The 23729-nt window shown below is 45.3% G+C and overlaps 1 protein-coding gene across 1 annotated transcript; it reads left to right on the plus strand.

The window, feature by feature from the left end:
* The first annotated feature begins 7274 nt into the window (after positions 1 to 7274).
* LOC142420410 (uncharacterized protein KIAA1958 homolog) lies at positions 7275 to 22394 on the plus strand. The gene is made up of 4 exons (XM_075524316.1): positions 7275 to 7361; positions 15456 to 15544; positions 16343 to 17543; positions 20768 to 22394. The coding sequence occupies exons 2-4, from the start codon at positions 15542 to 15544 to the stop codon at positions 21613 to 21615; spliced, it is 2052 nt and encodes a 683-aa protein (XP_075380431.1). The 5' UTR covers positions 7275 to 7361; positions 15456 to 15541; the 3' UTR covers positions 21616 to 22394.
* Positions 22395 to 23729: the final 1335 nt, after the last annotated feature.

Below are 23729 nucleotides of genomic sequence, written 5' to 3' on the forward strand. Positions count from 1 at the left end.
GTTCACACAGGGCTCACAACTGCTGAGAGCTCAGGTGTCTTCTCACCCAGCGCATACCTAAGGGAAGGGAGAGGAGCGGAGCAGGGCCAGCAGTACCATGGGTGGAAGTCAAAAGCCACACGGGCAGAAAACTGGGGTTATTGGGGGAAGAGGTGTCGTACACAGAGGATGGCTGGAGAGCTGGCTATGTTAGTTCCAGTGCTTGGGAACAGTTCATTTCTTAACTGCTGATCTGTGGTTTTACAGGCAGTATGTATATATCGTTAGCAAGGCGAGTATTTTTTCCACTGATCCTAAGAGTTTGGCAGCATAAAGTATTATAAAAAAGTGTACCAATCGGTAATTGATAAATAAATTGGTTTGGAATTGAGCTTAATATACTTCCAGTATTAAATAGAAGTAAATGTTTCTAACCAGCGTACAAGTTCCCTAAGCTGGATTTTTGACAGCTGTGCCACCACAGCGATTTGAGGCCTCCCTTCCAGGGACAAAGTTGAAAAGCACTTTGCAAGCGAGTATATCTGCACTTGGAACTTTTATTAGTCTTGCCATTGCATATTCTGATTTCACCTTTTAACAGGACCGCCAAACTGTATCTACAGGTATTTTTTGTGCTGCGAGTAGTTATATCAACTTAAAATTTTAAGTATAATCACAAAAGCTCACATTTTACATTTCTTTCCTTTCTAATCTGTGACAAAATGAGAGACTTATCTGTATGCGTTATTCTGTTGTTATCAGTCCATGTTATTTCAGAACTTCCCTGTCTTCGCCGCTCCTCGCGGATGGTTTTGGGTGACTCATTTCCTGTGAAGGATGAACCAGCCATTTCCTGGCTATTCAACACAGGACTTTTTTTTCTTCCAGTCTGTGCTGGAGCAGTGTGGATTCATCTATGGTTTGATTATACCCCCTGCAACTTATACCAGCACTGCAACTCTTCACTGCGGCCTTCTGAGAGAATAAACTGTCCGCATGTGTTGCTTAGGGATCGTGGCTCGCCCCTGCTTACCTGGGCCCTAGGCTCCGTGATTTTGGGGTGTGGAATTAAAATAATTACAGCGATGCAGATTTAACAGTGCCATCCTTACAGTCATTGCAACCCGATTCTTAATTCAACCCATTTCAGCTCATAATAAATGGAATGTTAAAAAAAGCAGCATAGGGCAAAGATACTGATCTTACAACACATATCTAAGCCCAGAAATTTTGAATTATCTCATAAGTGCTACTAAGATTGCATATTGGCATTTGAGAAATCTAGGTAATGCCCATATTGGGTATTTGTGTTACACACAGGTTACTAGAAGACTGGGTGGGTTTCTGTATTGATTCTGTGCCTGTAATTCCAGCTCTTTGCTCCAACCTGTGTTTCCAATTTCCTGAGCCACTATTTAGTCATACTTCACATTATGATTCTAACTGTTGTGGACAGCTTGCTTCAACAACACCACCCAGTTAAAAGATTGTCTGGCCATTGTCACACCAGCCTGAGGTATCACAACTCTTTCGAGCAGCTTTTTACTGCTATTTTTTAAATTATTCTTTTAATCCTGTTTCCCATAATTTCATTTGACTATTTAGATTCATTAGCCTGTCATACATCTGTAATGTTTGGGAAGAAAACCCACACAATAGGGATACTGCCTCTTGAGTCTGAATGTAGCACATGTTGTAGGGATGATCACTGAATAATTCATACCCTTAATGATTTATTCATGCCCAAAAGCTGGATACCTCCTCTGTGACTTTCCATTATCTCAAAGAGAATGCAAGTTCCTATTCAACTATACTCATCTTAGGAGTGCCAGCAGCAGCCCCGGGGTTGGCACACGAAGCAGGGTGTCAGGCAAATCGAGCAGGTGTGCATTAGAAGCCACTCCCGTATGAGGTTTCTGAAACATTTCTGCTCAACAACAAGTGGGAAGCTCTTGCCATTCCAGTGCCGTGTATATCACCCTTGACACAGAAGCCAAAATGTAGGTACATTTTTTTTCAAATTGTTCAGAAAGGAAGGTGGGTGAGCAAGCACGTTAAGCTCTTTTCCACTAGCGCACATGTAAAGTGAGATGCTGTGGTCATGATGCAGGATGTTCTGAGCATGGAAAACAGACAAACAGGCCACAACTCCATGATTTGGGGCTGTAGAGCTGATCTTATTCTCCACGAGAAATTTCAGTTTTATTTTCCATTGTAAAGTTACAGATTCTGAGACAATTGATATAAACATAGCAAGATTGTTTCCTACCCTCTCAGGAAACCTTGCAGGAAAGCCTGGACAAATAGCAGCAGTTCACACTAACCTCTTTCCTGTCTAACGTGGGCTATCAAAAAATACGCCTTTGGTAAAAGTTTGTAAGACCATGACCTGAGTCTCCTGACCTAGGTGAAGATTGTGCAAGACATTCAAATTCCATCTGTCTAGAAAGTATGAAAGATGATTCTGTGTTTCAGCAAAGTCTCCAGACCCACAGGCAACACTACCCCTAGCCGGCTGGTAGGAAATTTCCTAATTGTTTATCCTGTAATCCTGACTTCTTTTGTCCTTGGAATAGGCTCTACATCAGCATAATTAAAAATGTCAAACATGCTTGAGAAACTCTCCAAGTTGCTAAAAATGAATGTGAATTTCCTCCCCACAACCTCGCTTCATCTTTCCCTTACTCTGGCCTCAGCTTTACAAAGTGGTCTGTTTCCAGCCCTTCAGCATAGTTTGCATTCCACTGCCAAGAATGAACATTTATTTCTACAAACAACCCTCCTTACAAGCACATCTCCCTGTGCTATCCTAGGGCAGGGAAATAAACATAATTTCTGTTCTGTAGCTGCAGTTCTACATTTCTTTTTTCTTTATTCAGGGGTGTTTTTTGCAATGAAAGATCAGTGCAGTTCAGTCGCTTTCCCGTGCTACAAATCTGCTCAGAAATGGACTGGAATGCTCTTTCATTTCCTTGCAATGATTTTATTTTATTACCCTCTAATGATGGTGCCAGTTTCCTGATAAAGCATTTAGGGGGTCTTGATGGCTCAGCAAGCAGGTTTCAGTCACGCTGGAACCTTGAGGGCTCTGCGTAACTCACAGAACCAGAAAGCCCTGGTGCTTGTTTCTCTCAAAAGCACACCAGTAAGCGGGTTTTCTCAAGTCCGTTATCGGGCTGCTGTGTTACACTAATTCTTCAGCAGCGCAGCTGATATTGTAAGAGAGATCAATGGTAAATGAAACGGCAGCTACCAGGTGAGCAGCACTGTGACAGACTAGGGTGGACTGGGAGCCTGAAGCTCATGCATTATTTCTAAAGCTTCTCCATCACTCACCTGTCAGGCTGAGGTATTGTTCGCTGAAATGCTAGCTCATCACCTATGTCCTCTGTCGTCAGGTTGTCTCCAATTGCATCTGCCAGTTAAATGGATATTACACAGATGCTAGATGACTCCAGACAGGGGAATTTCATAGTCTGAGCACAGTTCATTTAAATGAAAAAGGGGCCCTAAAAGAGAGAGAGATACACATGCAGAGCATCTAGAAATTCTCCGTTAGATGTGTATGTCTGCAAGCTGCTCGCTCTCTTACTGTAAGCATGTCGGGTTTTGCTGTGTGCGAGCCAGCTTCCATTTCTCGGTTGATATAATTGTTTGTAGCTAAGAGTAATATTTAGATTTATAATGTTTACAATTACCTCCACCAGTGAATAAGATAAAGTGGTTTTGTTGGGAACTCTCTGACTTGCATTTCTAAAGCAACTTTCTAAGAAACAAAGCATTTAAGTAGTTTCTGAAGGATCCAGGGGAATACTGTTTTTAAAAATAACAGCAAGATGATGTTTTAGAATGTAGTCCCAATGCTGTCTTTTTAGGAAGAAAACACGGACAGCTTCTTTAACTGTATTGCCAAACCGAAGTCAATTAACTACTGCAAGTGAATGAATTAGGAGTTTTTAGTGACTACTTTCCATGAATCATTACTGAATATTTTATAATCTTACTGCTTTCTTAGTAAGCTTACTGTTGCAAAGTTTGCAAAGACATATTTACCTTTGCCTCAGTATAAGGTGTCAATCTTTTTCTTCTTTACTGTGATGCACAACGAAGGACTGATGTCCTTTAAGAATATCCCCGTAACATGCCCGGGTATGTACTCAGGTCTAAATAGACATTGCTCTATTCAGGAAGAGGAGCATAATTATAATTAGGCCTTGTGCTGATTAGCTTATACAGTAGCATCACGACTAATATATAGCAGGAGAGAAAAACCTCACATTGAACATGCAGCTGGCAACATACCACTACCTCCTCCTCACTAGGTTTCCATTCAGAGCAGGATTTATTCTAATCTTGCGGGTTATAATATGCGTGCCTGGAGCACACCAACATTATCCTTACTGGATTCTTCACATTGCTTTTCAGTATTTTTCATTAAATTCTATCAGCGAATGTACTGGTAGAAATTTCAGCAACATTGCAGAGGTGTCCTATTATCTAAAGGGACCTATTATCTATATGCACACACAGAGGCATACCTAAGTACCTATGTGTAGGTAGCACAATAATGGCCATGTATATTCCTCTGTATTTGAGTATGCAACACCCTGATTAGTGCAGTAATTCCCCCGGAGATCAGGGAGAAACAAGTGACCCCAAAAAGGGTATGGCGTAGCACAAGGACAGAAATGCAGAGACATACCAGCTCTATTTTGGAACTGGCAAAATCGTGCTCCCTCTTCCCCTTCCCGAATACATCTTTCTGATGTCATTTATAGGCGCTTCAGCAGTGCAGCTGAATTAAAGTCCTTGTTTCCACATTGATTCAAGAACAAATACATCCAAATACATCTGAGAAAGTAAGAGGACTGACACACCAAACCGCTGCGTGCCTGCCATGAGGCCCGCATTGTCATACAGGCTAATAAAGACATCATTTTCCCAGGGCTTCAGCTCTATTAAACACAAAGCTCCAAATGATTTCCTACTTGGATCAAAGATGTGTTTGTTCCAGTGCCACTTAAGTTTAAAAGGCAATACTGGGAATGAATGAAATCTCCCCAGTGGCAGCTGCTGAGGTTCAATTGGTTTGTCAGTGCCATAATTATGCAGCGGACGTCTTCTGTTTGCTGGCCCATATGCTCCTGAAGGATGTTATGCAATGGAAACAGTGCAGGGAAGCCTTGCTCCCGAAGCTAAGGGGTTTTGGCTTTTGTGGTATGAAGACTTGCTTGTGTTTCAGATGGTGAAAATGTTAAGAAAGTTCACATTCTGATTTCAGATGTAAAAATGGAGTTGGTCTTATTTGATCAAACTAGATGGAAGTGTGTGAAAAGAAACAGTGGCCTACATCCAGTATCCTAGAACTGATGTTTTAATACAGAGACCGATCACTTTTAAATATTATTTACATAGTTACAGCTGGCTCCTGACAGCGAGTGCTCCCCTCCGCTAACGTGAGGAGCTGTCACTGGGATCAGCGGCAGGGTTTGGTGTGACCCTTGCTGCTAAGAATAAATGTGGCTTCCTGTCCAGCCGGCCTCCGCTGCGCAGCCCATCCGCCCCTTCCCCACAGCACTTCTCATCTTCGTAGGTTAGGGTCTGGATGCTGATGAGCAATGTCTGCTCATTAAATAGCTATCTACTTGTCTAGCAGATTGTACGGCAAATTTTCTGTGTAACAGACATGAGTGTGTAGTAAGAACTGCAGAGTATTAAATTAAGCATTGAAAGAACATTAAGACATGAACCTGCAAAATGTGAAGTCAGGGAGAATTGAGAGCACTCGAGATCTCAGTTGCCAAAGGAACACGATATCCTTTAGAACGTTTAATATTTAATTTGGTAAGATGCTCAGATACTAGGGCAGCGAATGCAGAGGGCGATGACAGAGAGCACCGTGCGAGGGGTGCTTCATGTCAGTCACAGGGCCTTAATGGTGGCCAGAACAGAGGCACAAAAGGCTCCTTGTTTGCAGAACTATCAATTTTATGCACAGGTACCTGCTCTGCACACACACCGTGCATTTTCTAAACACCATTTAATTCATATGTGTTCCTGTTAAAAACACACCATCAACACCGCTCGAGAGACTCCTAAGGATTGGGCTAGTTAGAAAGGAAAGAACCAGTGACACATCTTAAATGCTGGAGATCTGTCGCTGACTGACTCCCAGCTATTCATGTACTGCAAGCACCGAAAGCCACCAGCATGATTTTCATGAACTGGAACAACCTTCTTACAGAGCTGAGTTTAATTCAGAGGGGCATCTTCAGCTAAATTTTCTTGCTTTAAGGTCAGGGCTTAAAAAGATACGTAAGTGATACATCATTTATTGAGAAAATACTTAATTTCATACTGCGAGTTGACCAGTTACTTCTGCAACAACTAGTCAGCTAGCAAGATTCTTCCCTCTAAGTTTGGTCGTGAGGACTTAAGTACACATATGGTCACCAAAGGAACAAAAAGGATTTTATGTAAACAGAGCAGCACGGCTGTGGCTGTGACCCAGTCCTCGAATAGCCAGGCCTGCCTTCCAAGGAGCTTGGCCATGCACAGATAGCTATTTTGAGGTACCCGTTTAGGCTTCAGTGAGCCAGCAGCCCAGGTGATTTTCTAAGAAGCATTCACTGATGCCTTAGTCATCTGAGAGTGTCTGCTGGAAGATCCAGTAAGAGACAGCTGGGTTTGCAGTGCAGGCTTGGAGAACGTTTCAAAGCATATTTTCAGAAGTGCCTTTTGTGCACTCAGGGCAATTTCAGTGGAGAACTCCAGGTCCAAACCCACCGTTGGCTCAAGTTTTGCTTGAATCTGTAGAGTGGGCTTAATTGTTTGCTATTGCTCACGCTTTGGGAAGTGTGTTATCACTGCTGTAGGACAAGGGTTGGCAACCTCTTATGGATACCATGCCAGAGTGTATTTTTCTTTTCCAAAGTAGCAGCTAGGTGTGCCAACGCTGGGTTTCGCTGCCTCTCCAAGAGGCAAGATGCCATCCATCTGTGGGATTTTTCATCTGTGAGGCTCTCGGCTCCTGCTGAATGCAGCACTCAAAGTGGGAAACAGAAACTGGGAGCCACTGCCTCTTACTAGTGCCTCTCCAGATACTGCCGATCCCAGCTCCTGCCTCAAGCATGCCATTCAGAACCCATAAAAATTGAGTGCAGACTCAGCGCTCAGGGCAGAGCCTTTTTCTTATTGCTTCCATCCCACACAAGGGATCTTCAGGTTGCTTTAAGACCACTTTTCTAAATAACTAAGGCCTTCTCTCTCCCTTACTTCCTAGGCTTCCCCGTCCTCTCTGTGCCAGTGAGATTCTCATCCTTCTGCAGACTGCTGTGCTCCACGGGAGGCTTCCCAAAGCATCTTGCGTGACCTTGGAGGAGGTAAGGGAGAGCGTGGCACTTCAAAACAAGGACAATAGTAGAAAATTAAATAGGAGCAAAGGCTCCAAAGGTGGGAAGCCGGCAAGGCTCCCAAATATCCTATCAGCATGGTCAGATATCATGAACTAATGAATTCGCCTGCAGCCAAAAAGCTTGGGTGCTGCTTGGGAAGATGTGTTTTGTGAGGGACAAGCACCTTGCCTTTCCATGGGCACTGCACCCTGGGTTTCCCTGTGCCAGCTGTGGGCATCTGCATCTGCCTGAGAGACCCCAGCAGAGACTGTGAAAAGTGATCCCACACAGAGGGAACTTTCCCTCAGCTTTGGTTACCAGCAAAGTTAGTTCTTCTACCTCCAGGAGCCATTTACCATCACATCCTCAGCAAACCTTCATAAACACTTGAGATGTAAAAATGAGCTTGCTCTTTGCCTGTTGCTAGCAAAACTGACTTCTACATACACCCCCAGACTGAGTCACCACGGATTTAAAGTGCTTCTAAAAAGGTGAAATCCTCAAGCCTGGCAATGCATTGAGGTGTCAGTCATTAAAATTGTTCTGTATTATAAAAAAGTAGGTTACTACGTCTCATTGTGAACAATTACATTGAATTACAAGTCACAGATTCACCACAAATCCTATGTAATAGCAAATTTCTACCGCACTTCATCCAGCGTGTGTTATGAAGTAACACATAACCTCTGGTTTGCGGACAGGTAATGGCATGATGCAGAACAGAAGGAAAGAGTGTTTTGGCTTGGGTCAAACAGAGGAGAATGGATGCTAGGCCCTGAATCACAGTTTCAGTGTCCTGAAACTTTGGGCAATGTCTCCTCCAGCTTACAGCAGTGGTTATTCCATTTTAGTTTAGCAGATGGTAGAAAAAATGGCGTGTGCCACACTATGATTTTAGTTAAACTTTTAAAGGCTGCTCAGAAATACATAAAACAGCAATAAACACTTTGACAATAAAATTGAGCAAGATTTGCAACTTCCCCTTAGCACTCTCCCAACGGGATGTTAATTTTTGCTGTTTGATATAAAAACAACGCTATCAACAGAAGGGGGATCACCAGAACCGGAGGCACAGTAACACCCCTATCCCTGCCCCCAGGACTGCGAGTGGAGGAGTTCCTGTGCTTGGCTAAGGCACCGTTACCGGTCAGCAGTTTTACGCTGTATTTTTAGCAGCAGGATAGCAAGTTTCCTATAAAGTTGGCACGCTGAGGTCAGTCAATCTACGGTGCGAGCGCTGCACTACGCTTTTGCCTTTCCCGGCGCTCCGGGTGCAAAGGTCCTGCCGCAGGACTGAGGAAGGGCCTTGCACGGGGCCTCCCCCGCGGAAGGGCAGGCGGCCCTCGGCCCCTGCGGCGGCCGCTCAGCGCCGGAGGGGGTCGGGGCAGGGCTGCGGCGAGGGCCGGCCGGGGCGGGAAGGGCGGGGGAAGGCCGCGTCCGCCGGCCCCGGCCCGCGGCGAGCGCTGCCGGCTGCGGGGCCCGGGCGGGGCTGCCCGGCCTGGCCGGCGGCCGAGCACCCTCTGCCGGGGAGCGGCCGAGCGGCGGGCTGCCGGCTGCCGCAGCCGCGGCGGCGAGCTCCAGCGCCCGGGGCAGGTCGTAGGAGAAAGAAAGAGAAAAGAATCCTGAGTTTTTTGCGTCCTTCCCGTCTGGCTGCTGAGCCCGTTGCAGTCAAACCCCACGGAACCGTGAGGATTAAAAGTGGGTTTTGTAGTAGATGGCGGTGTTATCCCATGACTGCAAAGCTCGTGCTTTATGAAAAATACCACGGCGAGTGAGAGAAGCAGTTGAGTAGCAAACACTCCTACAAATGCCTTCTTGCCAACAGACATCTTCTTCCATGAATTAAGTGAAAGAAGATCATTTTAATACAAATGGCTGCTGGGGAGCAAAGTATGTTCCCACAGTCAGTTCTACACTGATACAATTATGTACTCGTCCATAGCACAGGACTGAAAATAAAAAACCCAGGAAGAGTAAACCAGCCTGCATATAGAACTGTTACGGAAAATAATGGCCCGCTCTCCCCTGGCAGCACTAACCCCAAGTGTGAAGCTGCTCACAAATGGCAGCGTTAGCAGGGTAACTCACACAACTAATCGACGTTGTAGCACTTTCTGCCCAAGTAACAGACTTGCTCTTCACTAATTTCAGCTTTCCTACTTCTTCCTGGGGAAATAAAATATTAGGACCTATTTATAGAAGTTCATGGTTTAAATTTTTTTTTTCCTTTACTACAGCTGTTTTTAGGGGTTGATTACTGTTTGTTGGACCAGGCGATCCTTTGCCAGCTGGCCGCGGCTTTTATTAGCTCTTTTACGAAGACTTGACTTAGAGCTCACAGTTACGTTACAAGGACAGCAGCTCTGTAATGCAGACCCTCAAGAGAAGAGATAATTAGAACTCATGAAAAAAATTGTGTCCGATTCTTTGAACAAAAACGCTCTTGTTTAAGGAATGTGGTGCTGTAGGTTAATATTTAACAGCAGTCTCTCTTCTCTCGCTCAGACCTGGTGCATGCAGTTAGACCCTGCCCTCCATCAGATATACGGGATATTATTTTCCGGGAGCATCTCTCAAAATGGAGGAATGCTGCCCTGTAGCAAGTACAGAATGTATCTTGGGAATTGTATTTCTGCAAGTAAGGCAGGAGATACCGGTGGAAGGACGTGGTGAAGCAGGAAAAGAGCTGAAGAGGTGCTGAGAAGGCTCTTGTACAGGGGAGGGGGAGGAGAGAAACAAACATTGCAGAGAACAGGAAAAACAATGTGCTGGGAAATGATTAATCCACCCCAAAGGCCCTTGCTAAGAAGTGGTGGGACAAGCTGAATGGTTTTTGGCAGCCATGAGCTACTTCTGCTCTGCTCTCAACTCCCGTCTTGCAACCAGATGTGTTTAAGTACAGCTTCATCCCATTCCTGCCCCGGACACCACATCCTCCCGTCAGTGTCCCTCACTCCATTCCTGGCAGCTCGCTGGCGGTACGCCCCCTCCTGTATGTGTATTTTACAGCTGCCCCGTGTCCCTCCACCTCCAGTAAGGGTTTCTCAAGTGAGCGGGAGCACACAATCCATGCCAGGGGAAGGGGCGGGAGTCAAGTTTAAGAACTGCTGCTCTGTATCCTGTTGTTTTCCTATCCGGATTGTTCCAGTTTCCTGCACTGTCTTATCTGGAGCTGAAAAGCCAAAGCTCTCATATTTACTTGCTTTGTGCGTGCCTCAGGTTTCTAATCTGCAAAATAGATGTTATAAAAGACTTAAGAGAAACATTGCTAGGAGTATTGCAGGGTGGAGGGACAGGAACAAAGTGGTTAAAGGGCTTCCAGTGCATATACAATTAGTTTCTTTATTTAGTTATCCTGCTTGCGTAAGCCTGTGTATGTCACAGAGGGTTTCAGAGAACCCTCAGCATACCATAATGCTGCACAGAGTCCACTGAAATGTAAAGAGTAAGATTCAGATGTTTACATTCTCAGGTGATGCCAGGTACCTGTGTTTGACAGACCTTACAAGAGAATCATTTTCAGAAAGTGCCAAGTATGGTTTTTTCCCTCCCGAGGGCTCAAACTGGACACAGAAAAGTCTTAAAGGGAATAAGCGCTTCAATGCTTTTAGTCAGCCTTGAGTTTTAAGAGCTCCACTGAAATGCTGTAGACATCTTTGAAATTACTTGGCCACATTTTCTTGAATACAGAGGTAAAATAAGCATATACTGTGCTGATGTCTTGAAAGCTTACTGTGTAGATCACACACGTGAGAAAGCAAAATCTTGTCGATTTTTTTAAAACTTTTTTCCTCTAGTGAGCATGAATTCACTTAACTATAGGTTATATCAGTGCACTAAATTCCCTATGGGTTAAAAAAAAATAAAAGAAAACATTTACCGTACAGCTCTGGAATGTCCTGTTTTTCTGCACAAAGGTGTGGGTCCGGCATACACAGTGTCCGTTATCAGATGGGAGCCTCTCCTGGAAAGATAATTAAAACGCTGCATCAGTCACAGCCATGCAGATACTGAACCACACACAAGGTTTCAAAACAAAATTCAACCCCCAACCCCAGAACCCTACCCCACAGGGATCCTGGTTTTGTTGGAAGCAGGTAAAAACTGTGGCAGTGGTCAAGATGGATAGTTATTAATTGAAGAGATGAGAAGTATGTCTGTTCAGCCTTTGTGGGTAAATACATATTTCATTTTTTTCCGCTCAGTTGTAACTGTAAATTCAGACTCGTTCCGCTTGACAGTTTCTTTGGAGGTACTCTCAACTGATGTAAATATGAGAGCAGGAGTGGGCTGAAGAAGTATCCTTAGTTGATTACCAGTGCCTTTATTTGGAACTAAATATCAGGAGAAAAAAGGCTTTTTTTCAAAGAGATCAGGAAAAGGAAGACATGTGCTTGGAGATAAGGAAAGATAAAAGCATTCCATTTAAAGACGCCAGTGATAGAAATCAAGATGTTCATCTGCCAAGCCAGTAATTTCATGGCCTTATGACCATGCAGAGCTTCCGTTTCTGTTACCTTTTCCCACACTAACTGTAAGCACCAACTTATTGGCATGAAAGTTCCTTTTAGTTTGTCCAAGCAGCTCAGCCCTTTAGGGAGGAATTACACAGGTTGAACTTGAAGATAAAACTCTGACTTCAGAAGGGGAAAAATGGTTCTCCCATAAGTTTATGTTCAGCTTTCTGATGCACAGCGAGGCCCAGGAATAGGTTGTGAATTCCCTGTCCTTGGAAGGTTTGAAGACAGGTTAGACAAACCTCTCGGGAGAAGTTTGGGCAGAGCTCATTTTTTTGTGAGGAGTGAGGACAGCTGAAATGGCCATTTGAGGTGACTTCCAACTCCGTTTTCTATGATTCATTAGGAGTGAGATCACAGTGACAGTAGATCCTATACAACGCCTAGATTAACAGAGGTCAAGAGCTCAAAATGCATTCGCTGCTTTAGAACAGGGGTTTTTGGTCTGTTTTTTGTTTAAAGCAAGCAGCGGATTTCAGTTAGAAAATTCTTTGAAAATCCTAGCTCTACACGTTTCACAAGCTAGCACATGCAAACAGCAAAGCATCCTAGGCTAAAATTATCCGTACTATAATTAGAAAGCCGTAAGAAGGAACATATGGATTGATACTAGCCTAAGTGCAGAAGGGCCTTGCAGAGCTGTACTGCCATGCAGCAGTTTCACCCCCAAACGGGAGCGGTTCCGATGCCTACTGTTCATTCCCCATTGGGAAGTACAACTGACGTGCTGCAAGAGATTTGACCTGTGCTTTTCTCTTTGAAAGGGACATTTAGTTCCCTGCCCTATCTCCTGAGGTTAGAGAGGGCTGCTCTTGTATGCTTTGCTTTTGTTTCCTTTCCTCTTAGGGTTGAGCTTTGCCTAACTACCAAAGACTCATTAATTGTTCTACAGGTATTTGTCATTGTAGTCATTACCCCTGCCTCACTCAGGCAGCAGATGGGCTCCCTCCTGCTGGGCAGCATGGAGGCCCACACCACTTTCATGGCTTTTTTCCCCCCTTCCTGCTTGGAACAATTAAACTTTTGCCCAGAGATTTTGCATGCTTACTCACTTAGGCTTCGCATCCAGCAAAGCATGTTTAGCCTTGGCATCAGCGGATCGAAGCATTCACTTAAAATGAAGCAGGTGGGTAAGTGCCCACCCAGCTGCAGCCTTGGAGCTCCGCAGCCTGTCACTCTGCTGCCCCTCAAGTTTCTGCAAGTTTAGAATTGGCAGAGCAGGGCACATGTAAACACACTTCAGAGGGCTCCTCCTCAGTGCAGGAGCTTGGCCAAGAGGCAGTGTCACAATCACTGGGTTTTGTTTGGTCTCAACCCTACTCTGGAGGCCCCTGCTGTGCCAGATGCTGAGGATGGGGGTACGGGAAGGGGGAAGGCAGCTGCCCCCACCCACAGCCAGCCAGGTGCCTTCAGGTGCCCCTGGGCCCCCTCAGACCAGCCCTGCTGGCGGTGAGGGGCTTTGGGTTAGGGCAGGTGGCCATGGGGAACCCCAGGTGACCCCGTCCTGGTGCCAGGCTGGAGAGGGAGAGGGTAAGGGCCTTCCACTGCATGGTTGCTACATCCCCACCTCATGTCACTGATGCTGGCCAAGCCCTGCAGCAGCCACCACCCTTTGCCCTGCACATGGGGCTGGCGGCCACCCCTGGGCAGCCCAGCTGGTCACACTCTTACATCCCTTCCTCCAGGCAGGGCTCCTCAGCCTCACCCGGGTCCCTCCTCGCCCTGCCGCCTCGTGCAGAGCTGGTAAGCATGGCCGGTGGAGGTAGGGCACTAAAGGCACTGGGCATACCCTCTGCCTCAGATGCTGGTACACAAAAGGGCTTCTGCAGTACGGCAGTTTCCTGCCTGTACACTGACAGGCCTTCCCTCAGTTTAACTAGCATACTCATGAAATAAATCCCTGCAGACAAACACCGCATTCACGGATTACAGAGCAGCCCTACATCTGTCAGCTGGGATGGGCTTCTCCCGTCTTCCGCAGCTTGCTCAGAGAATAGGATTGTGCAGAGCAGGAGACCCAGAGGCTCAAGCTCACGCACCCGGTGAGGACACGTACTCGCAGTGTGCTGGGCTCTCTGCACGTGTGTGCTCACCTTCAAAGCCAACAAGGGCCTGTTCTCACCGGGAAGCTGCGTCACATTTAGGCCAGAGCTGCTCAAAGAACCAGTTTAGACAAGATTCCTGGGTCCAGTGTTTTCAGTCTGGCATCCTTTACCATCACTAAATGCAAAGCTTTTAATTAATAATAGACTAAGATGCCTGGAGCAAAGACTGCCATTATGAACTGTAAATGCATGTGGTATCAGTCACATAGCATCATAAGGCTTCTCGGCTCTCCTGCAATATGTATGTTGACGGTAAGTTACGTGACCGATTGTTCTTCTCTAACCTGTTACACAGAAATGATGATTACTTTCTAGGCTACTACATAGAACATTTCAAAACAGATGGGAGAATTTCAGATTTAGCCTAGTAAATATGGGTTACATATTGTCATGGTTTAACCCCAGCCGGCAGCTCAGCCCCACGCAGCCGCTCGCCCACTCCCCCCGGTGGGATGGGGGAGAGAATCAGAAGGGTAAAAGTGAGAAAACTCGAGGGTTGAGATAAAGACAGTTTAACAGGTAAAGCAAAAGCCACGCACGCAAGCAAAGCAAACCGAGGAATTCCTTCACTCCTTCCCATGGGCAGGCAGGTGTTCAGCCATCTCCAGGACAGCAGGGCTCCATCACACGTAACGGTGACTTGGGAAGACAAACGCCATCACTCCGAACATCCCCCCCTTCCTTCTTCTTCCCCAGCATTATGTGCTGAGCATGACATCGTATGGTGTGGGATATCCCTTTGGTCAGTTGGGGTCAGCTGTCCCAGCTGTGTCCCCTCCCAGCTCCCTGTGCCCCCCCAGCCTGCTCGCTGGTGGGGTGGGGTGAGGAGCAGAAAAGGCCTTGACTCTGCGTGAGCGCTGCTCAGCAGGAACGAAAACATCCCTGGGTTATCAACACTGTTCCCAGCACAAATCCAAAACAGCCCCATACTAGTGACTATGAAGAAAATTAACTCTATCCCAGCCAAAACCAGCACACGTATGCAAATAATTCTTTAGTTAGAAAACTTCCTCTTCTTTTTACTATTGAAAAGTCAGATAATGTCAGAATCTGAACAAGCTTCACTATTTCTGGTACTTCTGTTTCTGCAGTTCACTCCATTTGGAGAAGTAAAGATTGCTAACCGCAGCCTGCGTTCAAAGGGCCAGGGCTGAAAGGAACATCTTGCAGAGTCTGGTTTTTAAAATTCTATTTTCAAATATTTATATTTTGTTTCAACTTTGATTGGTATGCTGTAGAGGCTAATCCTGCAAATATTTACACAAGTCAAGCTTTCTATGTATAGTTCATTCGAGCTCAATGGGAGCTCACCTTAATGAAGGCACATTTTCTGCAGTAGCATTTATTTTGGACTGAACATTGAAAAATTTAGTTGCATCTGCTAGCCAGATTTTTCTTTTTCATATATATATATGTATATACACACACACAGACACACACACGTATGATGATTATTTTAGGTTCTGAGAGAGAAAGAAAGAATATTCAGACAGTCACTTACTGATCTCCACCTGAGAGAAGGCTCAGTGAGATAGAAAACAGCAGCATGGTAAGTATTCCTTTATAGCATAAATGATACCATAGACAATTGTTTCTAACAGAATCAATTATAGCATTAAAAATTCTAGATTTTTTAAAAACACGTTTTAGATATGTGGATGCAAGGTCCATTTTTTAGTTTCTGAAAAGCATCCCACAAGCAACTTCTTCATATATCCAATTTCCCTTTGATGCAAGTAGTGCTGCCATTTTGACAGATGAAAGAAGTATGAGCCCTGTTGGCCATGGGGATGGGAGACCGAGAAGTTGGTTCCTGACACTTTCCCTTGTTATTTTCCATAAGCGAGTACAGAATTGGCCATGGGTACAAGCTTGCTGGGATCACAGGACTCAGACTTGCAAACAGAGCGCTACACTTCATCAAGTTACCCTTCCGTTAGCTGAGCTGTGGTCGCTGCTGGGGTGGTTCAGTGAGGGTGTTAATCTCGGTTATGCTGTGGATTTCGAACACGCATGTGAACAGCTGCTGTGGCTCAGCTGGGGTATGATAAATTCTTAAGCTGAGCTACTTGATCAGGACTCAGAGCCCATAGGTACGCATAAATTATATCTATAATAAATTCATCATTCCAGGACCATGCCCACAACCTACCCTCCAGGTCTTGAAAGTGGACAAACTTATTTATTTATTTTAAAGAACATACAAATTGTTTTTTAAAAAGAATCGTTAGAGGAATCACTGATCTACAATTACTGCTCCATTGAGATGGGGCTAGAAACAGTCCCCAGGACTGCTATTTTATGCACATCCTCTTTCACTTAAGTTATCTCCAACATATTTTTACAGAATGAGAGTGTCAGTGACGGAAGATGCAGCGATGCCAGTTCACTTCGCATGGATCTCTCCAATCTTGTGACCTGGGCACACACTCATGGGACCATATGCAATCAAATCCCAGCCTTGGAAACTGTGCAGAACATGGGTCATCCTAGCAGGGACAATTCTGTTCTGTGGATATGTGGAGTTGGACATGCGTATCACTGGCAGTGTGGAAAGTTATATGTCAGGAGCAGAGAAGAGAATGAAGCTGTAGAAAAGAGAAAGAGGTTAGTATCTTCTGAGGCTTCATCAAGGGAAGCTAATTTAGATGAAAAGAGGTTCAGGATGACCCCATCTTTTGAGAGGGCTAAAGCAGATGCTGTTAGCACAGGGTCATGTAGCAGATCTCCAGGGGTCACGCAGCAGAAAGACGACGCAGTCTACATAATACATAATGAACCGTCACCCAGAGAAAATCGAAAAAATAGCAAATCCACGAAATCATGCTTTGCAGCAGAGCAGCATCTGTCAGTATCTGGTGGTGAAGTCAAAACTGACAGACATAAGGTGAAGCTAGAAAGCAACGAAGATCTACAGATCATCTCTGATGAAGAACAGTGTATATCAGATGAAGAAGACCAAGGAGACAGAATCAACCAGAATATTCTGTCAGAATCACCAATTAAAGGTGTAACTTCTGAGGTAGATTTGCAAATGCATCGCAATCAGATGATGGCATTTAACAAGCCAACAGCCACCCAAATATCTGGCTTTGCCCCAACAGGAAAGCCACCCCTAACTCTTGCCTGCATTTTGAAGTCCCCCATCAGCAATCAAGAGAGCCTGGACAGCAGCTTCGTGAGGTTAGGTGCTCTTAATCCTGCAGGGTCCATAACTGAAACTTTTAGAGCAAGAAGTTCCTCTGGGTCAGCCGTACCAAAAGAACACTTAAAATCGGTTCCCGGCTCCAACATTGAAGCAAAGGCCCAACTTGAGTCACCTGCCTCTGTGACATTCTTTGAGTTTGAAGCCATGGTAGATGTCCAGCAGCAACTCCAGCTGAGCCCTCCTGAGCATGGCATACCAGGAATAGGCTTAATTGGGAACGTTACTGAAAACCCTATTGAGGAGAGCGAACCGTCAGGATCTGGGCACGCACCTCATCTTTCAGCCTCGTTGAGTCCAGAGAGCAAGACCACAGACCATCCACCTGCATCTTCAAACAAAAGTAAGAGTTGGAGTTTTATTCCTGGAGGGGTTTGTGGGTGTGTGGGTGCGTTCTGTTAAGCACTTTCCCAAAATATTAAAAGAGGGTGAGTTCATATAGCTGCCACAATCTGTATTGTAGCATCTAAGTAAATGCCTCTGTTTTGGGGCACTCTGTTTCTACTAAAAGGGATGAAGAAGGTTCCTACCTTAAGCAACCAGTGCTTCAATAGATGATGCTGTTCACTGAGGTACCCAAATGTGTACTTGGCTGTGGCCCAGCCTTAACTACCCAGTTTGAATACTTTGGTCTTTCATTTTACTTAGTATCACCACTTAGTGTGTTGGCTGTACTTAAGAGAGAGTCCCTGTGAGAAGCTGGAGCCAGAGATGGGAACTCAGGTCTCAAGAGAAGACAAGAGGAAATAACTTTTAAAGCAGGGAAACAGAGAAATTGTGGCTGACGCTCTGGCTGCACAAAAGGCAATGGCAAAAATCCCAGAAATTGCAATGGGAGCAAAGTTTCAATCCTGCATATTAAGTTACATGAGCTAAACAAATTGCTTTAGTACTTTTAAGAATTTCAAGATTTTCATACACGCTGTCCTTGGAATCCTGCTGGAGTGGGGAGAGTTATAATTGCTCAAACATTAACTTGCAAGATACACTGCTTACTAGGGAACTTTCAATACCAAGGTTAAGTCATGCACAGAGCATATTTTAAATGATCTGTATCATAAGAATATGCTGTCTGATGAAGATTTTAGAAGCCTACCTAGCTTGTGGCTGTTTTAATGCTGCTATAAAACAGACACCGTCCACACAAGAAGGAACAGCTGACATACTGGGTGTGGACATTATCAAAATTATGCTAGTCTTTTGCAAGTAGTGGGGAAGCCATCAATGAAATCGATTTAATTAATTTAATAAATATTCATATTTTAGGATAGATGTGTATAATACACTGGAGCCTTAATGCCAGGTACATATATATTATTTAATCTAATGATTAAACACCTCAAATAAAATGCAAATGTCCAGGTTTTTAAAGAAGTTATAGTAAAGCCACAAAATTTGCATCTATAATGATTTGAGCACCTGCAGGTGCTATTTCCCATTAATACCAAGTAACCTGCTGTCTAGTCAGTTTTATGGCTTTGTCTGCTAGTATCTAGGTGTAAACAGTGAGGCAGATTTTAAAAATATAATTCAAAGAGTAAGAGTATATGTTTTCCGTCCAGTGGCCTAATGCCTTGGCTCCATCTACCCGAGAAGCAGCCCCCAACAGCATGTGTCTCACTTCCCCGTGCTCGGTATGAGAATCCCGTTTCATATTCCCCAAAACCTGTTCTCTTCCCACAGTCACAGTCCAGCCCCATGGCCTTGTCCGTGGCACCCTTGTCCGCGGCATGCCGGGCACCCAGCCTGGCAGAGCTGCTGCAGCACTGCCCCGTGGCCGCGCGGGATGCTTCCTGACTGACCACATCTCCAAAACCGCTCCCTCACTGCGGGGCAGGGCTGTAACCCCGTCCCACCCCGAGTACCCGTCCCACTGCACCAGACATTTACAGCTATTTCTCTGCTGAAATAATGCCCTGTCTCAACCAGCCGTAACATTAGAGAGCAACAGCCTAGTGCAGGTTTCTGCAGCGCAGGGGACAGGACAGTGTCCTTCAAAAGAAGGAGATTACTGAAATAGTATTTTGGGGTTTGTCTGTAACACAGTGTGTGCACTTAAAGCACCATTAGTAGTCCTGAATAGACTTGGGGTTACAGACATTCATGTTCCTTATGGAGCCACAACTGTACCAACGGGCACAGTTGTTTTTTGTGAACGTTATTTGACTATTTTTGTAATTGACAACATATATCATCAGAAGGGACTGGGAATTCATCTGGGAATGTCTGTGTAGTAGCCATTTCTGCCAAGAAAAATGGCTTATGGCTCAAGCAAGGCCTCTGCGTATATTGATTTACAAGCCATTCATCTCTTCACGTAGAGCAGTCAGTAACAAAACAAGCAAAAAACCCAAAACAGCAGCACAGGGATCAGTAGAATCCACCTCAGTCCAGCTACAGCATTTTAAGATAATGACTAAGTGTGTATAAAATAACTCAGTGCAAGAAGGGGAATCTTTAGATGTTGGCTCTAGAATCCTTTTCAACCTACCCCTGATCAGCCCTGGAAAAGTCACAGGCGAGCAGATGGAGCTTTTCAGCAATCCAAAGAATTAATTTCTCATGCTACATCGAACTAGGTAGATGTGGTATTGCCATAGCAACTTGAGAGAGAACCCAACTGGAATCCTGGCAATCCTTTAAAAAAACAAAGCAAAACACTTTTACTCATCTTTTTGCTCTCCCTTACTATCTACCCCTAACTTTTGCTTAATGTTTTTATTTCACAATGAGAGTTCTCCTGCCTGAAGAGATTTTGGTAAAGAAGAATGCTTTGAAATCTATTTTGCATAACACAAACTATATTGTACAGCACTCTGAACATATGAAATGGATGCTACTTAGTCCTGAGGCAGATCACAAGATCTACATACAGGCCAACTCCCATCTATTGTAACAGAGCAGAGTTTGGCCCTGCAGTCACCATAAAATACACGCCAGAGTAGTTGCAAATTGAGGAAAGTATATCAAGTCCATTTGGGGTTGCTTGGGCTTCAGAGCCAGCGCTTCAGGCCCAGGACTGCAGTCACTGGTTACATGGCCGGTCCCACAAGTGGGCCTACAAGCACACTCTGTCAGCTCCAAAGTCAGCCAGGGTGAAGTTCAATGTCAAGCCAAGCCACCAGTGACCCGTCCAGTCTCCAGTCCTGTATTGCTGTCGGAGAAGGCCCATAGAACTTGCACCAGTGCTTTCCACGTGTGCACCCCACAATGACATTCAGTGATTAAATCTCATTAGGAACTCATTCTCTCCCATTTAAACATAATTCAAAAAGAAATAATATCTTAAGTTTATCTACGTGGTAGGATGCAGATTCACCAGCCAAGCGAGAAAGAACAAGCAAGCAGGCAGTCCTTTCCCTGTCCAGGCTGGCACTGCCAGGTGGTGCTGGCTGGCTTGTTGAGGACACAGATCTAAACCAAAGCTTTAAAGGAAGGGGTTTGTGAAAGTCCCACAATCTCTTAATTACTTTTAGAAGGAAGGTGAACATTATTCTGCATCTGCTTACGTTTCACTGATCTCCTTGTAAGTTCTTGCTGTCCACAAAGCTGTGTCTTATCTTTTAGATGTGTTGAAGAAGTGGGAGAAAAAGAGAAACCGTAACACTGGCGATATAAAAATTTTCAAAGACTGGCTGGTTTTACATTGCCCTTCTGAAACACACGAGATCTATAAGCTGCCACCCGAAGTCCTCGATAATTACCTGGCCTCGTTCTACAGTTCTGCAAAGAGACAGAATGGCACAGATTTTTCTGCCAGTTCTTTGCACTTCTTTCAGAGCAGCATAGAGAGGTACCTCAAGGATCACAACTACGAGTACAGCGTGGTTAAAGGGTTGGAATTCAGAGCGTCTCGGGAAGCCTTGAAACTAAAGCATCAGCACCTATCTCAAAAAGAGAGAGAGGGAGAGTGGAGCATTTTGGAGAACCTGACAGATGAAGACGTGGAGTGTCTTCGTAAGAAGGGACTTTTAAGTAAGACGCACCCTCAGGGTTTTTTGCACCTCATGTTCACAAATATCATTAGGGGGTTTGGGGCAAGCGCACACAGTCGGAGCCATAATCTGTACTGGGGACAGCTTGTGCTAAAAAAGAATGAGGGAGAGCTGGAGTACTTGGAGTGGAAGGATGATCTGAGTGCAGACGTAAATACAGGGGAATTGGGTCCACGTCTCTTTGCCAAGCCTGACAATCCAGATAACTGTCCAGTCGCAGATTATAAGGAGTATGCCAAGAGGAGGCCACTGGACATGCTTCATGACTACGATCCGCTTTATCTAGCTCCCAAGCCTCTCTGCTCCATATGGGACCAAATATGGTACTGTAGAAAGTCACTGACAAAAGCCAAAATGGAAAAGATCTTGAAAGTTATTATCCAGCAAGTCAAAGGACCTGTAAAGAAGTCCAAGAAATAAAGGCATCCATTTAGTTTCTGCTGTGCCACTTTTTGATAGGAGTACATTTCAAAGTAGCCTTTGAAAGGTTTAAGTGGCAATATTTAGTGTAGGTTGAGAAGAACATCCTTCTCTTCAGTTTCACCTTAGGACACAAGTCATCTACAAATTTGCATCGCCTTAGCTTTCAGGTTAAGTGAAAAACATCTACTGTTCTATTAATGGAATTGATAATTCAGTAAGTTAAATAAATATGAGAATCTTAGGTTTCACGTTTGTAAAACAAGTTAATATTCTACTGTGTTATTAATGACATGATAAAATAGCTAATGTGAAGACGGAGAGGGCTCAGTAGCTGAAGAGCTTGGCTAGGAGTTTAAGCTGCACTCATATTTAGGGGAGCTGACACTTGTAACAGCGTTTAGTCTGTAGTATAAGCCTATCATAAAAAGATAAGTAACACGAGTTAGTTCTGGGGTGGAAGGAGAATGATGAAATGCCCTGTTTGCCAACTGCTAATCCATATCTCCTGAGAATGCTTTCAACAAGGTTTTATGTCATTTTTCTTAGTGAAAGATTTGTAGATTTACAAAGTTGTGACTGTGTTTTAAAAAGTTGTTTAAAATGGCTGACAGCATTGAAAGGTTTTATGGTGTTTTCCCCAGAGTGCTAAATATAGCTACATAAATACACTTTGGTAGACGTAGTCAGTTTTTTTTCAGCTGTTCAAGTACTATTCAGTCAATAGATTGTCTTACAGTCCAGTCAAGGCGTTGGGTTGACTTGTTGACACAACCTAATAAAAGAACGTTTCACTCAGTCCTCTTTGGCTGGTCTGTTTGTCTGTTCTATGCAGATGGAGCCAGTAACCCCAAACTAGCAGGTAACGGTTTCCCGAAATGCCAGTGCGTTCACTTCTCACGCTCGGGTCTCTCCTGCTCTGATCCTGCTGGTATTCAGCATTACAGAGCTGACCCCGAGGAGGATTTGGGCTGCGTGAAGCCCTACGGAGCCCACATTTGTGGTTTCTTAATGAGGTCTTTGTGGCCAAACCCTTTGCCAGAATTGGTCCTGTTCAAGCAGCATTTAATATCACCAAATAACTTACAGATGTTCAAAGAGTCATAAAAAAAGACACACTCACTCACTCAAATGCTTGGAGGGCATCTTCCAGCCTTCCTCGTGCTGTCAAACGGACGGCATTACGACTGCCGCAGCCATCGCTGACGGCCCCGTCAGGGCCCCGGTCAAGGCCAGCCAGATGTGCAGCTCTGTGCCCAACAGGCCAGGGCCAGGGCCAGGGCCAGGGCCTTCCCTACAGGGCTGGGCTTTACCCCCCCTGCCTGAAGATAACGACCAGATCAGGCTTTTCTTTCCTCTGTGCTGATCCCTTCAGTCCACACCCAGAGCTCGTTAATGAAAGGCTGCTGCCTTAAAGATCAGGTGGCACAATTAGCCAGCAGCATTCACTTAATCCTGTCACCAGCGCATGGCACCTCCTGGTTCTCTGGGTGGCTACAAGAGAGCACGGAGTGAACAAGGGGATAGGCAAGGACATCCCAGAACAAGGGGACAGGCAAACGGCTGCCCCCAACATGCAGTTACGGCGACAGAAGGCAAACCTCCCAGAAAGGGCCGATCATCCAGCAAAACTGGGATCGCCGAACCCCTTGCCCCAGCTGCCTGCAGCCGTGCCCGCACACCCGCACCCTTCCCCAGCCCCAAGCCTTGGGCTGGGGTTACGGGGCTGAGCCACGAGCGGGGCTGTGGCAGCCGGGCCGGGCTCAGGGGCTTTGCCAAGTGGGCACGGCAAAAGAGAACAGGATTCCGTAGCGCTGTGTGTGCTAAAGATCAGCATACGACAGCCTTGCCCTGAAGAGAGCCCGAGGAGGGAGAGCAGCCATTCCCCCGCGGATAAACCCCGCATTCCCACGGCCGCACGCCGCTGGCCGGGGAAGTCGCTTGCCTCTTTCTGCACAGGGTATCCGTGGATCCCGTTTACTTGTGTCTACAGTGGGTTTAAGCTAAATTTCCAGTTAATTGCCCCTCATACAAATGAGTAGCATCCTGTGTAACAGGCTAAATTAGACCTCATCAAGGGTTTAACTGCTGTGCTCAAAAGAGAGCAGCCAGAG

The sequence above is a fragment of the Mycteria americana genome, chromosome 24, assembly GCF_035582795.1.
Source record: "Mycteria americana isolate JAX WOST 10 ecotype Jacksonville Zoo and Gardens chromosome 24, USCA_MyAme_1.0, whole genome shotgun sequence".
In the NCBI taxonomy this organism is placed as follows: Eukaryota; Metazoa; Chordata; class Aves; order Ciconiiformes; family Ciconiidae; genus Mycteria; species Mycteria americana.